The sequence below is a fragment of the Pecten maximus genome, chromosome 14, assembly GCF_902652985.1.
Source record: "Pecten maximus chromosome 14, xPecMax1.1, whole genome shotgun sequence".
NCBI classification, from domain to species: Eukaryota; Metazoa; Mollusca; class Bivalvia; order Pectinida; family Pectinidae; genus Pecten; species Pecten maximus.
Window position 1 is genome coordinate 10410122 of NC_047028.1, and position 17248 is coordinate 10427369.

Genomic DNA, 17248 nt, shown 5'->3' on the forward strand with positions numbered 1-17248 from the left:
CCACATTCTACCATAATGTTTCTTTCCAAACCTATTTCCTATAATGTTCTCTTTTCATCTATACCTGGCCATGAAATCATAACTTAAGTCGTGATAGATTTGTCCAATTGCATATTAAGGTACATTTAGAATATAAATCATTTAAGAAATTATAATCTACAGGCTGAGTAGCAGGACTATAACAGTATAAACACTTGAGTCATTCAGGCTTTGTTTCAAGGATGTTACAAAATCATAGACTTTTAAATTAGTGAATAGTTTACAAATTCTAAAAAGATTAATTGGAAAGAAACTCAACCATGGTTAAAATTAGAATAAATTGATTTTGATTCCCTGGATTCAGACCAATTTTAACATAGCACATGAAATTCCAGACTAACTTGAAAATTTTTCTTTCTTAATAGTAATCTAGAGGACCATTTTACAATCCACTTACATGAACGAGGCCATAACCCAGAGCAAACACTTCAATATTGTCCACCTTCTGTGCGGTATTCTGCAAGGCTCGCTTGACACTAAATGGTGTGTAGTCTATATGGTTGGCCTTCAGTCCAGATAAAACCAGACCTTAAATGTAAACAAAGACCAATGTTTGGGTTTAATATCCCTGAATTAGTTAGGTCACTTGAGGAGGAAAAATAAATCTAGTAATTCATAAGCTAACCAACATTATGATAGTAATTATTTTCATTGAATGAAATTTAATAAACTCTGAGTGATAAAAGTTCTGAATTCAATAAACTCTGAGTGATAAAAGTTCTGAATTCAATAAACTCTGAGTGATAAAAGTTCTGAATTGCCAAAGTAAGGAAGAAGGTAGTTCACAGCAGAAAGCTAACAAACCTATACATCCACAGGCATTTGGCGAGCTCATACTAGTTCCATTCATGAGCTGTGATCCACGTAGTGTCCAGCTAGGCACAGATGCTATAGCACCACCGGGGGCACTGATACACACACCCAGATCTCCGTCATGTCTGTAAAGTACACAGCTATTAATAGATATCCTCCTACAGTTAGACCATGTAAACAGACTCTGACATTGGTCAGAGATAATCAGGGAGTTGACACAAAAATTTACAGGAGTACAGAGCAGAATTTTGCATAAGATGAAAAACATAAATATTGTTTTCAGTGTCTGCATTACTGGGAACAGAAAATTTTACTCAAATCAAGTAAATCTATCAAACTAAACATCCTATCATTGCATTAACTATAATAAGTATGCATAATCATTTTTCAAAAATTTTAATTATTTGTTTTTGTCTTAAAGATTGTAGATGTTAAAACATACGTGGGTCCCCTAGATGACCATGTATACTGCATGCTGGGGAGCTTTTCTCTCAGAGAATATTCAGCAGCCATCATAGTTGGAGAAACTTGTGCTCCAACCCCTGAAGCAAATTAATCATTAGAAAATTTACATATTATCAAATCTTTAGTTGACAGGTTTTATTTGACATGAGACAGGAAGAAGTAGTTGCAGCTGCAGCAATCTGTATTGTTTCATGACACAAAATTTTATGCATTATCATAATGTTCCTTTAGTTAATATAAAGAATTTTTTCATTGACAACACTTTTCCTGTATGGCATAGAAGTTCATTATATAAGAGATCATTACAATTACATTTCTTATACATTATTATCGGTTTTTTAGACTATTTCAGAGAGGACAAATATCATGTTGACTACTTGTCAATGATTTAAATTAGACTTGGACTGCTCCAGTTCTAATGATAACTTTTAGTTAGTTGATGCTAGATGATCAATATGCGACGTCTAACGGTTAGAGATGGACTGACAATTGTAATATTAAAAGGTTACCAATAAGAGCATCAGTTGTCCCCCCTGGGGTGCCTACTGTTGACAGAGCAGGTCCATTGTTGCCAGCACTGGACACAAATATTACGCCATGTTTGTTGACCGCTTCACTGAGAATATCCACCACTCGTCTGACAACAAATTAAACATCAATATTATCACTCTAACTATGTATCCCATGACATAAAAGATCATGCTTGATTGTTACAGTACTAGATCACAACTACAACATAAAAGGTAACAAGAGGCACATTTTATTGATCCAATCACGCATTAATTATTTTTCCAGTGGCCCAATATACTTTTTTCATATACATTGATGTCATGGTGTCATGTAAAGAAAATGGAACAAAATGACTGCCTCCATTTAATTTTGCCCTCCACATTTTGACTATAAAACTATTCAAAAGTTAAGTTTTCTGAGGTATGTGATCTTAAATTTGTCTGGAAGGTTTTTTTATCTTTGATTACCAAAGCTCAAAAAAAATAAAAATTTTATCCTTAAACAATTTTTCATAAAATCACATATGAAATGAAAACTCATTTTATATCATAGTATATATATTTATTATTTTATACCCTCCTAGATTTAAATGCTGACCCTTTAAATGTACCTATCATTCTACTATATACCCAGTTAATTGATTAGACCAGTCCACAACATGATAAACACTATTCTACTCTTACCCTGAATTTGCCCAGTGAGAAGCCTCTCCATAACTGTAGTTCACCAGGTCACACTTGTGCTCAATTACTTTGATCATCTGAAATTAATACAATTATCTTTCCAAATTATTATTTGATCATCTGAAATTAATACAATTATCTTTCCACATTTCCAAGTAAAACTATGTTTCCAAGTAGAAAAACAACTTTTACATAAAATCATGACAAGACTCTGATTGTGGATAAAGTTTATCTTTATAGCTGTAGCTAGTTACCTTAAACTAACATTAATAAAGACATTAATAGAAGAAAAAAAATTATCTTATTCAAATTTACATAATTATGTAATGAGTAACATCAACTGCAAAATATATTAATGTTATACTGAAATAGTCTGTCAGCATTTAATGAAAAACTAGAAAATGTCTTAAGGACATAAATGCCCCCGTTGCCTCTTGAGACCCCAAAACACAGTTGAGGATCGCATCGACAGTTCCTGAGATTAGCTAGTTACATTGCGACGGGATGGGAATGCGACACGGTGAGACGAAATGGACATGGGTAACACTGTATGTCCCCCTCCCATTTTAAGGCAGGGGCATAATTAGAAACTTACAGCTCTAACTAAGGCTGTCCCTGTTTCCATGGAACCAAGACGTGTGTCTCCAATCTTGATAGAGATGACCTGGGCTCCTGGAGCTACTCCATTCCGTTCTGGTTGGTCAGGGAAATAGCCCGCTGCTATACATGCCACATGGGTCGCATGAGATCCTTACAAAAGACAAATAGTATTGTAAAGTCTCTCCTGCTTCTCAATGTAAGTTAATTTGATTATAGCAGAGTTATTAACATTATACAGCATGCAATGTTATCACTCACTCCTGCTTGGCATGACAATATCACTCACTCCGCTTGGCATGACAATATAACAGATTATCAACATTATACAGCAATGTTATCACTCACTACTGCTTGGCATGACAATATAACAGATTATTAACACAAATAATATCATGTTGTTAAAAAGCATCTGTTTCATAATGTAAATCAATACGATTAAAATTATATTATCAACACAAAGTATGTGATAAAGTACTAGTTAGAAATATTGTGTATTTCAAAATGACCTCAACATTTGATCCTCCTACAAAATATTGAACTTGTCAATGACTCCCACTCAAAACTCTGATACCAGAAATACATAACTGTTGGCCTCAGATTTATTAGCTTTTAACAATTCACTTTCACTTATGATATTACTAGAATATACTAATTTCAAGTCAGAAAACATGTTTTGCTCATTAATTCACTTTAGAACTTCAGAGTTTGGAGCATATAAAAAGCAAGAATGACATTAATAGCAATTATGTTAAAAAATATGTCCGAGACATCTGAAAGTGTTCAAACATAAACTTGAAATTTCAGGAAGAGAGCTTAAAGAAAAACTGATGAAAATGTAAAAAGAACAAAGTGGTATCAATTAGGCAAACAAAGTGGACATACCTGCATTTGTTACCATTTCTAAAACATCACCATCATTATGAATGTTGACAGTATAATTCAGCATATCTGAAAACAGAAGAATACACAATTTCGTTCAGTAAGTAAAGGTCTGCATTCATAATTTGTGATAACAAAAGATATAAACTGGTATTTATACACAACACACCAAAACAGTATGAAAGTCAAAAATTTATTGAATGGAACCAATAACTTGTTCAGGCTCATATTAAATATTACCTAAAGGTTTTGGCATTCTTAGGGGCTGCTCATTCTTACAACTAAATAACATCAACTAACAATATTACATAATAAATTTTTACTCGCTACTAAAAAGATACACCTAAACAATTAAGATACTAATTATACTATAGGGGCATGCAACCCCCAAGCTAGAGCGATCATAGCTTAGCTAGCTATGACTAATAGAGAGGAGAGAAACCTAGCTTGAGCGACCTCAAGCCACAGAGTAAGCAGTTGGTAGCTAAAAAGCAGGCAGTTCTGCTAAGACTGTTTCAGATGGGGCGACCCCCGAGCTTGGGCGATCCCAAGCATATCATCTACATAAGAAATAAATACACAAAATATGATATAATGAATTGGGGGCAAGAAATTCCCCGAATTTAAAAGTGCTAATATCACGGCGTGATAAATTCATTACTGTGAGTGATATCCTCTAACTATTCCTTACTAAGAAGAGCAGCCCAAAATAAAAATGAAAATGTGACAGCTTGCATTGTAACAAAATAAAGCTTATAATTAACCAACACAGATGTACAAAAAGGTGCTGCGAGCCGGCTGCCCCAACCTGAATCAGGGAGGTAGGTTTATCCAATGCTCAGACCAGCTTGCCAGGTGTTGTCTCACCATGAGGCCTTATAAAATTACTTACCCCTAAACAAATGAGCCCGAAACAAGTAAAAAAGACATGTAATAAATATAAATATTATAAGTAAACACATATAATAAAAACAACATATACACATGAAAAGTACAGGCAATCAAAACAACAGTATATAAATATTAAAAGGTAATTATAATATAATATAAACAATTATACACAAACCACAGTAAAGAAAACTGCAAATTATCAAAGGTGGAGGTGGGGCGGATGGTGGATGATGAATAAAACACTGCTGCTACAAATAATCACGCTGCTTGAAAATGAATGCAGGTGGCGCTATCCCCTGACGTATTTCCATTGGTCAAGAACATCACGTGATCAAAGGCGCGAGGTTAGAAATAGATATTTACTAACATGAAGACTGTGACGGGGTTTTTAAATGTTGTGTAAAAACAACTATTTAGTAAACAAAATATCATTTTATACACAACACACCAAAACAGTATGAAAGTCAAAAATTTATTGAATGGAACCAATAACTTGTTCAGGCTCATATTAAATATTACCTAAAGGTTTTGGCATTCTTATGGCTGCTCATTCTTACAACTAAATAACATCAACTAACAATATTACATAATAAATTTTTACTCGCTACTAAAAAGATACACCTAAACAATTAAGATACTAATTATACTATAGGGGCATGCAACCCCCAAGCTAGAGCGATCATAGCTTAGCTAGCTATGACTAATAGAGAGGAGAGAAACCTAGCTTGAGCGACCTCAAGCCACAGAGTAAGCAGTTGGTAGCTAAAAAGCAGGCAGTTCTGCTAAGACTGTTTCAGATGGGGCGACCCCCGAGCTTGGGCGATCCCAAGCATATCATCTACATAAGAAATAAATACACAAAATATGATATAATGAATTGGGGGCAAGAAATTCCCCGAATTTAAAAGGCCAAATCGAAGAGGTTACAATAAAGTAACCGAATGAGAGCCCCCAAGAAAGAAATTATGTGCAAGAAGGATATGACAATGTAATATTTTAAGAGTGTAGATAAAGTGAATCGATGATGAACTAGAAAATTATTGATTATAATCAGTACAACTAAGCACAAATTTGCCTATAGAAATTAATGCACCGTATATTACATATATACACACATAATTATCATATGCTCTAAAATGAGACATTAAGAAGTTAAATGTGGTCAGTGGCACAGTAACTGGTATAAAGCTTGCAGATAAACCAAGTAATGACAAGAGTTCAAATGATTGAAAGGTTATATCACGTATGGAATAAAGCTGAAAAAGAGAGGAAAAACATACCTAATACTATAAAGTGAGATAGTATTTAAAGGAGCACTAGATTCTGCGTCTGTGAATGAGACAGATGCAAGAACTACATCCTTCTGATGGAGGTCTAATTAAGGAAACAGTGCCAATGATAAAGTGTTAAGGATGATAATTAGGTACTGGGAACGCACCCTGAAGATGTAAGAGGATAACAAGCTCCGTATGTCAACTATATCTACTAATAATAGACAAAGAAAGGGTTGCAGATGTCCTAAGAAAGTCAACAAACTGGTTGCCAAGACTAAGGAACTTACATACACAGAACAGGTAGTTATAATGAACCTGCCAACACTCAAACTGATTACGATGCATAAAAGGAGATACGATTAAAGTTATAAGTACTTAATGCAATAAGGATACTGAATGTAGTACAGGGCTTATACAGCTAACTTAAATAAACAAGATGTGAGTATTCCGAGAAACACCCAGAGAAGAGACTTGACTCTGTCGGACTCCAGAGAAGCAGCTTGACTCCAGGTATTTCACAGTGAAGAAAGAAATTGAGTACTCAAAACTAAAGAAGGGGCTTGACTCTACTGAACAGCAGAAATACAATAAGGATACTGAATGGTGTACAGGGCTTAAACAGCTAACTTAATTTAACAAGACTTGAGTATTTGGAGAAACACCCAGAGAAGAAACTTGGCTCTGATGAACTCCAGAGAAGCAACTTGACTCCAGGTATTTCACGGTGAAGAAAGAAAATGGAGTACTCAAAACTTATAGAAGGAGCTTGACTCTACTGAACCGCAGAGAAGCAACTTGACTCTAAAATGCCTGACTTAGAGAAGAAGCTTGACTCTACTTGACAGCAGAGAAGCAACTTGACTCTAAAATGCTTGACTTAGAGAAGAAGCTTGACTCTACTTGACAGCAGAGAAGCAACTTGACTCTAAAAAGCCTGACTTAGAGAAGAAGCTTGACTCTACTTGACAGCAGAGAAGCAACTTGACTCTAAATCATTCATACTGAAAGGTCCTACTAGAGAAGAAGCTTGACCCTACTGAGCCATAGAGAAGCGACTTGACTCTAGTACCCCTGTAGTGACAAACTTGACTCCTATGTGCTACTGAGAATCCCCTTGGCTCAGAGTCGCAGTGACTCATGAGAAGAGACTTGACTCGCAGACACAGCTGAGAAGACCCTTGACTCTTGAGTTGTGATTACTCATGAGAAGAGTTTTGACTCATGATTGGAGAAGCGATGACATGACTGCATAAACTAACGAATCAAAACACAGCGAAGTAGTAGCTGGTGGCATGACAAACTTGACTCCTAAGTGCTACTGAGAAGACCCTTGGCTCCGAGTCTCAGTGACTCGTGAGAAGAGACTTGACTCGCAGACACAGCTGAGAAGAGTTTTGACTCTGAGTGTGATTACTCATGAGAAGAGTTTTGACTCATGATTGGAGAAGCTAAGACCTGACTACGTAAGCTAACGAATCAAAACACAGCGAAGTAGTAGGTAGCTAGTGCGGGACACTCTTGACTAAGTGCTACTGAGAAGACTACATACTTTGAGTCGCAGTGACTCATGAGAAGAGACTTGACTCGCAGACACAGCTGAGAAGACCCTTGACTCTTGAGTTCTGATTACTCATGAGAAGAGTTTTGACTCATGATTGGAGAAGCGATGACATGACTGCATAAACTAACGAATCAAAACACAGCGAAGTAGTAGCTGGTGGCATGACAAACTTGACTCCTAAGTGCTACTGAGAAGACCCTTGGCTCTGAGTCTCAGTGACTCGTGAGAAGAAACTTGACTCGCAGACACAGCTGAGAAGACCCTTGACTTCGAGTTATGACAACTCAAGAGAAGAGTGACTTGATTGTGGTTGAAGACATGACCTGATTACCCACAAAATAAACAAATAAAACATGGCATAGGTTGGTGGCTATTGTAAGGAAAAACTTCACTTCTTATGGCTGCTGAGAAGATCCTAGACTTTAAGTTGTGATTACTCATGAGATGAGTGACTGACTCGTAATAGAAGAGGCTTGGTCTGACTGATAACTAATTAAACCTAGTACATGATAATAACAATCTAGTAACAGACTAAATAAAGTGAGGAAGAAACATCATCTCTATATATATCTATGACAAAGCTCTCCTTAACAGTTGCATAATATATTCCGCACAATGTATAAACAAGAATCTGTGACAAGTACAAGGAAAACAATAATGCTAGATACAGATAAAAGGTGTGACAGCTATGCCGTAAACCAATTATTTAGAAATATCTGTGACAAGTACATAGAAAACAGTAACGCTAGATACAGATAGAAGGTGTGAACGCGAAGATATAAATGTTTACTAGAGTAACAAGTATCGAGAATGCTCCTCTGATATCCACGCTGTAACCAAAGTCTGGTCAGGTACAACAAGTCAAAATAGACAGATTGATGAGTAATCTCACCGCTGAAAAGTCCAAGACAACTGAGTTGGAAGCATAGTAAGCTGATGCTACGATTTCCACTTTATCTGCATGTCGCTATCATCGGGAGATGGAAACGCATAATGTAGTTCGGTGAGTTTCCGAGTCGTCTGTATGTAGTTATCAAAGTTGTTCGTTGATTATCCGAGGAGTCTGCATGTCGTAATCGTCGGGAGATTGAAATTCCGACTAGTTAAGTTGTTCGGTTAGTTCCGAGTACACTGCATGTCGTAATATCGCGAGATGGAAATCTAGACTAATAATGTTGTACGTGTAGTTCCTTAATTATTTTTCCTTAAATCAGATAATTACCCCTACAAAATTAACCGTAAACGCCAAGAAGACGATGCAATGCCCTACAGTGTTCGACAAGACATGGGCGCTGCCATCTTGAATCCCGCACGGAATCCTGGGATCGCGCACCAAGCTGCTGGTAGTGACGCGTTCCTGACCTGCTTGGCCGCCATGTTAGATGACCCGAGAAGGTTTACAAACTGATGTCTTTCGATTTCCACTAGCACGAATAAGTCACACACAAAGTTAGATCCCGATAGCAAAGAAAACACATTGTGGTTGCAAAAAGACTGTTAGGATCCAAATAGGAAATACACAGCTCGATGACGAATGACATTCGTCAATGTAAACTAAAGGAAATGTCCTCGACACACGTCGATAAAAATGTAAACAAACACAACACACGTGTAAATACCGTTATTGGTGTGTACTTCACTGTCGTAGGAGACGACAACTCCAGGCAAAACACTCGTAAGTTCAAAAGTCAATAGGAGTTGTTGCGACGAAAGTAAACAATAGGAGAAAATAATGATGAATAAAACACTGCTGCTACAAATAATCACGCTGCTTGAAAATGAATGCAGGTGGCGCTATCCCCTGACGTATTTCCATTGGTCAAGAACATCACGTGATCAAAGGCGCGAGGTTAGAAACAGATATTTACTAACATGAAGACTGTGATGGGGTTTTTAAATGTTGTGTACAAACAACTATTTAGTAAACAAAATATCATGGAATATTTACATAGAGAGCTATTTGAAAGCATCAATATTACTGAGACTTACCTTAAAATAAATACAGTTGTATGTATGCAAGTAATCATATCAAGACATAAATTATGGAAGGTACACAAGTTCAATAGACATACCCTTTATTATATACCATGTACAGAAATAAGACCTGTATGTCTGATAAGAACTGGTGCCTGAATTAATGATAATGGAATTATGTAATTATCATTACCTTGGCGACTGATTGTCCCATACTGTCTCTCTTCAGCAAAGTTGGCTAAAAGTTTACAATCACCAAGATCACCCTTCTCTGTTGTATCAACACAGGCTCTGTAAGTAAAACAGTAATATTTGTCACTAGGCTCTGTAAGTAAAACATTAATATTTGTCACTATGTACAGTAAGACTAGCCCAATACATAAGGAATGTAGATCTTAATGACATATTAAGCAATTGGCTACGAACTAAAGACAATCTGATTAGCAGATTTTATTGATACAAGCATATTCTTAATCATTTCAGGTTTGCATGTACATGTATACTCGTCCTGTATTATATGAATGTTTAAATAATTACTTCAGTTGCAATGAAGCAAATTAAACATTGACCCCACAACGTGTCTCTGATAATTAATAACTAGAAACTGATACCACTAATTGACAGGAGCCATATAGCAAAATGGTGAAATGGAAGGAACATGATAATAATGGCACATATTTGGGGAAAATACCAAGAGGGCTTAGAAAACCCTAAAAAACTTAAGTAGATTGTTGCACATGACCCTGTCCCTCCCAGAAAAGATTAAACATTAAACAGACAACACTTACTCATGCATGTCAACCTCTGAAACCTCCAATGAGGGAGATCTCCCTCATTCCACATCCAAAATGAGGGAGAAAGTGCGTGAAAAAAATCGCGACATTTTTGTTGCATTTAGGTGATGTTCCTCATGAGCTTGTGCAGGTGTAAATTACCTTGGGCTACATTTGATATTAAAGTTTGACTACAATGCATATGGTTAATTGTAAGGAATAATAATAATAAAAAAAAAATTTTTTTAAAAAGATTAATTCTTTTAAAAAATGTTTTTAGAAATTTCATAGCGAGGAACTGTATTTAGTGAATTAATAATGATGTAGTCACTTGAAATTTGCAACCAGTATACAAATGTAACTACTTATCTCCTGATTTTTTTTTTTTTTGTTCTGAAATATATCTAAATGTATTTATCAAATTATCTCCCTTCCTTTCTCAAATAATAATTACACAGTGATTTATTAATTTTTGTTTTACTACTAGTTCCATTGTGACATGAAACAAACTTCTTAAAAAGTGTTTTTGTTTTTTTTTCTGACCCAAATTGAAATCCGGATTTTTGTGGCAGTTTACGACTTTATATTAGTATTGTCCAATTAAAGATGGCGGCAGTACAAACGCTGGTACTGACAGCTACGATTAAGAAAGGCATTATTGGCTTTCATGTGAGTAAATCTTGTTGACAGATATTACCAGTGTTTTTTCTTAAAGAGATGTATCCTAGTTGTAATCACAAAATTAACTGACCGTGTCAAATGAAGCCACATGGGTTATAATGTATGCCAGTCGGCAGGCACGCATGCATGGACTTGGTGACCGGTGACCAACTCCCCTCTCACCAAGCCCCAGGCCAGGGCAGCTACACAGGTGGTGGGGGTGTTTTGTTTACATAATCAGTTTAGGGTCGAAGTGTCTGAGATTTCCGGGGTTTTATGATTCTGTTCAAATCCGGGAGAAATTTAACCCCGATTCGGGAACTGTACCAAATCGGGATTTAGGGGAAATTTTAATGATTTTCCGGGCACTTCCCGCGTAATCCGGGATGGTTGACACCTATGCTTACTAATTATTATCTGAACCATGTAAAACGATATTACATTAATTATTAAAACACTAATTATCATTATCTAAACCACTACCTCCAGGTATTGCCATCGTGAAATACAACACAGTCAAACACTGGTCCACAGTCATGGTATTTTTTGTCTAAGCTTGTCAAGAGGTCCACTCTGGCCTGCAGGTCTTCCTTCACAAGTTTTTCTTCCTAATCACAAATCATACAATCATACAATGGAGTACATACTAATTTTATTAGCTAGTGTATCCAGATATACACAATAGTATGTAAAAATTAAACAACAATAATTGATCAGAAGTATTACACTAAAACTTCGCTATAACAAATTCCATTCCAAATGACTTGTTACAAATGAAATTCATTATAGAGTTACATGTATTTCAAATTCATTTACTTCTTAATTTACATTTTACATCTTTTTAAAGCAATCCGTGATTTTGACATGTTTCTTTACCAATACTTCCTCAAAGTATGATTTGAATGCCAACAGGCTACTGAACAGTTCGAGTGGGGCGTTCTTGGTTGAACAAATATATCTACGCAGAGTTTCAACACCTTGATATGCTGTTTCAGTTTTAACAGATTCATACTTAATAATGTGTTGATTGATTCCCCTTTTTGGCCCAAGGTTTCACTTTGAAATAAACAAGGCTAAAATTGACACTTTCGGAAACATGGGCCAGGAAAACTTGTATTAGATGCAAGTATTTACTTGATGGGACCACAAAATGACTTTGTATCAAAAGAAAATCTGCTATATAGCGAATTTGTAATATGTTTCTAATGGAGTTATAAGCAAAGAGAAAAGCCAAAACCAGGGATTTGAATTTACTTCATAACAAGGAGAAATTTGTATCAAACAGGTTCTTCTGAAGAAAGTTTTACTGTATCTTATATCTCCTGGGATATATCTGGTAGTTTACCTGGGGATACAATTTATCCTTTGTAAAAATGTGATAAACCTGGCAAATAAGTCTACCTGACTAGGACTTGAGTTTTTAGCATCAAATTCTTCAAGTTTGCGAGAAGCCTCTGCCAGAGCAGCCCGATGAGGAGGATCCCATGACTGTTCCCTACGCTCCTTCACCACTCGGTCTTGCAGGCGTTTCGGGTACAGATCAAAGAGATTCTTGGCTCCGATGTGATACTTTCCTGAAGGGTTTGTCCAGGAAGATGGGATCTAAAATAGATAACATAGATGTCATCAATCAAAACATTAAATTTGTAGTAAAATGTACATGTGACTCTATCATAATAATGAATATTTTGTCAGTTACAAATATCTTACATATATTTTTTTTACTTTGGGATACTGTAATTAAAAGCCTATTACGAGGTAAATGATTCAAGAAGCAATTGACCAATGATATATCAGTTTACATAAAATGAGTACCCAGACTGGCTTCGTAATACCTTTAACTTTCGTCCTGTGACACCAGTTATTTCCCCATCTTCTGGCTCTACCACTTTGGAAGTGTCTACGTCGCCAGAACCAGTGGCATCAATTACATCTACAATCTTTGGACTGCCATTTGTCGTAACCTGAAATGTATGGGTAAATTTTAAGCAGTGAAAACTCAGGGGTTATATATATGTATAAGGCGAGAATGGCCTAGATCATCAATTGAGAACTAAATAAAGCAAGTGTTTCTGCTTTTTGAAAGAATTGATGTCTCAATTAGCGCTATATAAATATCATAGAAGTCAGAAAGATGTTATATATGTCAGTTTTGTATGTACCAAAAGCTTAAGGGACAGTTACACAAAAAGTTTTTGTAACAAAATCCCATATTTTCATATATATACAATACATCATATAATGGAGCACCCTATAGCTGCAGTAGTTGCATACTAGAAATGTGGCTGTCAAATCGTCCAACATCTAGAAATGACTATTAAAGGAAATCTAATTCTAAAACTCATAAAGGTTAAGAAATACAAATTAATCTATAGATCTTGTTCGAGACAAATTTTAAAAAGAGTGAGACTTCAAAGACAGAGACACCAAAGTTATCTACAGAAATAACCATGGAAAGGTAATGACTTGTAAGTAATTACTGGTAATTATATATATATAATAATATAACAATTCTGTGCTCCCAATTAAAACTTTTAAAAAAAAGTTTGTTTGTCTTGAATATTGAAGATAATGGACTTAAAATTGGGAGACGAGTATCACAAACTGAAGTTCATAAATTAAATCAATATCATTACAGTTCAAACAGTGTTAACACCTTAAAATAAGCCATTCTGCTCCTAATGCCTTGTAGTGGTGCATTTGAATAAAAATACAATACCTGTTGAACATAATTATCAATAAGCGATAAATCAATTATTTTGATTGCATTTGTTGTTTTGATTTTGTTGTTGGATAAAAGATGATAAATTCAGAAAGAGGTATAGATGATACATACAGTTCGGTCAAAAAACAATCCTTCTTTACATGATTAATATCTGAAAGGACTATAAAGATCCAGTAGGATATCATATCCTCCTGTTCTAATTACTGAATCTTTTTTTAAATCTGCTATCTACTGTCACTGCCCTAAAATCGCTCTCCGTCTCTATATAGATAATCAGTTTGGCTTTCTTGGAATCAATCAATCTCTTTCTGTTTCATAACATTATCTTCAACAAAGTTGTTCCGTACCATCTAGAAATAGAATTAGAAGTTCGTCTATGTTTGCTAAATGTGTTGTTTTCATTTTAAATTTGCATTTGACCTTCACATTTCTAATTACAATCTGGAATTCCTTTTATGCTTTTTATAGTGTAGGCTGCCATATATTTATCAAAGGAAAGTTCAACATAACTTTTCCAGAGGTGTATAAAAAGCACGTTTTAATGATTATGGGTGTAAAGATGATGCGATTTTGATCACAACGTATGCGACTGTTTTAGGGCGAATTGACCCTCACAAAACTCGTCCCCGTTACAACACCGAGTAATAAACACGATTACACAATACCATTCATCAGTATAAATATTGAATTAAATTTCGATGGTTTCTGAGATTATAGAAGCGATTTACGCCAATAATTGGACAGTTTACAACCAAATAAACTGAGAAAGGGAACTAATAGAATCAGCTGATTCATGACAAGTGTGTGCTTGTGAAAATATTTGGACAATAGTTAAAAATCTTAGTACTTGTAATCCCGGAGCACCAGGATCGACTCCTGTATCGAGAATCGCAATTAGAACACCCTTTCCATCGTAATCTGGGTATTTCGTTAAGAAAGCTGCAGCCCCAGTCTCTTTCTTGGGAAGGATTCCTTCAATGGGAAAATCAGCTTCGACAGTAGACGCCATGTTTCGCAGACGATTGTCTCTAATATCACCAAAACGCTTACTTCGACGGTTCCAACATCAAGCGTTATTGTGACGGAGATTACAACAATATTAAGAAACCTTGCACCGTAGATTTAGACTCTCTACACAAGGCGACAGTCAGCTGTCCTAAAACGGGTCTCTTTTCAAAAACATATATAAATAAATCGATAAATCAGTAAATAACAAGAAAAGATGAATAAATCAAAACTTACGTTACATGCATTTATCGAAATCATGTAGATGATCTAGTCTTATATTGCATAGAAATATAATTTTTCATGACACTAACGTTACAAAACATATTTAAAAAGTGTTTAGTGTTGTTTCTTTGTTTAACTTGTTTGGGGAAAAATGGGCATGCGAGGTCTATGTTATTTTTGTTTTCGCACGGAAGAAAAAACAGTTCATCGGGTTGATAAATAAAATCATACTCAAATCAAATCAAATCATTTTTGTTCATTTATAGATCTAGTCAGCACATATTAAAACAAGAGCTATTGGAGAACAGAATAGCTCGTCTTGCAAATGTTTGTCAATAAATAATTAAATATATTAATTGGTATAGTTTCGCAAATTTCATTAATAATAATTTTATATTGTTTACTTTATCAGATTGTGTATAATTGTGTATTCATGCAATTTTCAAACCATACCAATTTATATATATATGTGTAATTTATTTATTGGCAAACATTGGAGGGACAAGCTATGCTGTTGTAGATTGAATAAATATATTAATAATTGCTTTTGGACCTATCGGTATTTCTGCATTTTTTGATAAAATATTAATCTAATGAGAGTTGTCTCCCTTGAAAAATGTGGACCGGTATAAATTGTCTAATGTGAGCATTTTCGCATTGGTTTTTTTTCGTTTCACTCCAAAAAGGGTTAGTGTAACTCCAGAGGGACTCTTTTACCAAATATCAGCACCCTAGTACAATTATAAAGTGATGTGTTAATAGCTTTCAACACTTCCACCAAAAACTTTTTCCAAAAAAAACTTTTAGTTTTACTCTGGGAAGGGATAGTTTAACCCCCACAGGGACCATATTACCATAAATTACTATGCCTTTTAGCAATTGCACCAAAACCTTAACATTTGAAAAACCAACGCCGACACCGACACCGACGCCGGAGTGACAAGATAAGCTCTCCCTCTTCTCAGAAGATACGAGCTAACAAATCAACAATAACTCTATTGAGCTGATAAAACCGACTCATACAGTAAAATACATACACAGTTACATAATAAACAAAATATAAACACATAAAAGTATGGCATATTAGGTTCAAAGTTCATGATTTGCCCTCTATACTCAGAGACCTATAGCTACTTTGATTCTGATAATTATTTTTAGATAAAACATTCATTTAAATAAAAAAAAAAATATAATAATTCACACTATTAAAACCTTTAGCTTACCTTACCAAAGTAAATTTATTTTAAAACATCCATATATTTATTAACTACAGCCGGAAAACTTGTTAGGGCAATCACCTGCACTCTGGTTTGTATTCTAGCTGTGATGCTACTTTTTACATTATATTTCTGTAATTGACATATTTGTTCTCAATTCTTATAGGCTATTTTCTTATAAGGATTGAGACTCTAACAATTTTCATAAAAAGGTGAAAAGAAAAGATAGGCCTGCGCCATGTACACTATAGGGACCTACCTAATTTGAATCCTAATCAGCGGAATACTTTCAGTGTGAACAGAACACGAGTCTGTACGTTTACGGTGAATACTTGCCACGCCCTGTACCACCCATTAATCGATAGATATAGAGGATATCTAACAGTGTCTTCAGTAATAGCAAATATATAGTGTGGCTAATATTTTGATATTTTTTCACGAGTGCGTAGCACGAATGAAAAATCTCAAAATAGCCTATAAGGACGAAATAACTGCATGATGTAATCAGTCTAATTCATTTTTGCTCTAATGTAACCATCTCTCAATTTGATAAAATCTCAGTATTCCAATTTAAGTAATTCTTGTAGTCCCCACCAATCTGCAACTTGGAGGACTTTACACGGTCTTTTGGACATGTTCTAGTTCTACGATAAATTCAGCCTCATTTGAATCAACACTTGGTCAAGAGGTCAAGAGGTCAAGAGAAAGGTTTTATAGTACCAACGGATATGTCAACAGTACTAGTGTGAAATCAATAAAAATGCAATTGTACTACGCACATTTCAGTTTTTGAGAGAACAAGATTTGCCCTTTGAAAATGAATAAAAGCGAGCACGCCCATTTAGCACATTGGTAGGTCTATTAAAAGAGTGATAAATCGTCACACCTTACGTACATACCTGAGCGCAATACTGCAACACAAGCTATAAAGAACTTTAATTATTCCCTATCTTA

General features: G+C 35.2%; 1 protein-coding gene across 5 annotated transcripts in view; it reads right to left on the reverse strand.

Moving 5' to 3' along the window:
• Positions 1-14857, reverse strand: part of LOC117342816 (tripeptidyl-peptidase 2-like) — a 36780-nt gene extending 21923 nt beyond the window's left edge. For all 5 annotated transcript variants that reach the window (XR_004535903.1, XR_004535902.1, XR_004535901.1 and 2 more), the window contains exons 1-12: positions 14695-14857; positions 12958-13086; positions 12524-12724; positions 11606-11730; positions 9883-9980; positions 3993-4058; positions 3106-3260; positions 2511-2587; positions 1827-1954; positions 1295-1394; positions 844-977; positions 437-567 (exon numbers count right to left, since the gene is read on the reverse strand). Coding sequence is in view for 1 of the 5 variants with exons in the window: in XM_033905075.1 (XP_033760966.1) it covers positions 437-567; positions 844-977; positions 1295-1394; positions 1827-1954; positions 2511-2587; positions 3106-3260; positions 3993-4058; positions 9883-9980; positions 11606-11730; positions 12524-12724; positions 12958-13086; positions 14695-14856 (1506 nt within the window). In the remaining 4 variants the exon portion in view is untranslated. The remainder of the gene's footprint in view (positions 1-436; positions 568-843; positions 978-1294; positions 1395-1826; positions 1955-2510; positions 2588-3105; positions 3261-3992; positions 4059-9882; positions 9981-11605; positions 11731-12523; positions 12725-12957; positions 13087-14694) is intronic.
• Positions 14858-17248: the final 2391 nt, after the last annotated feature.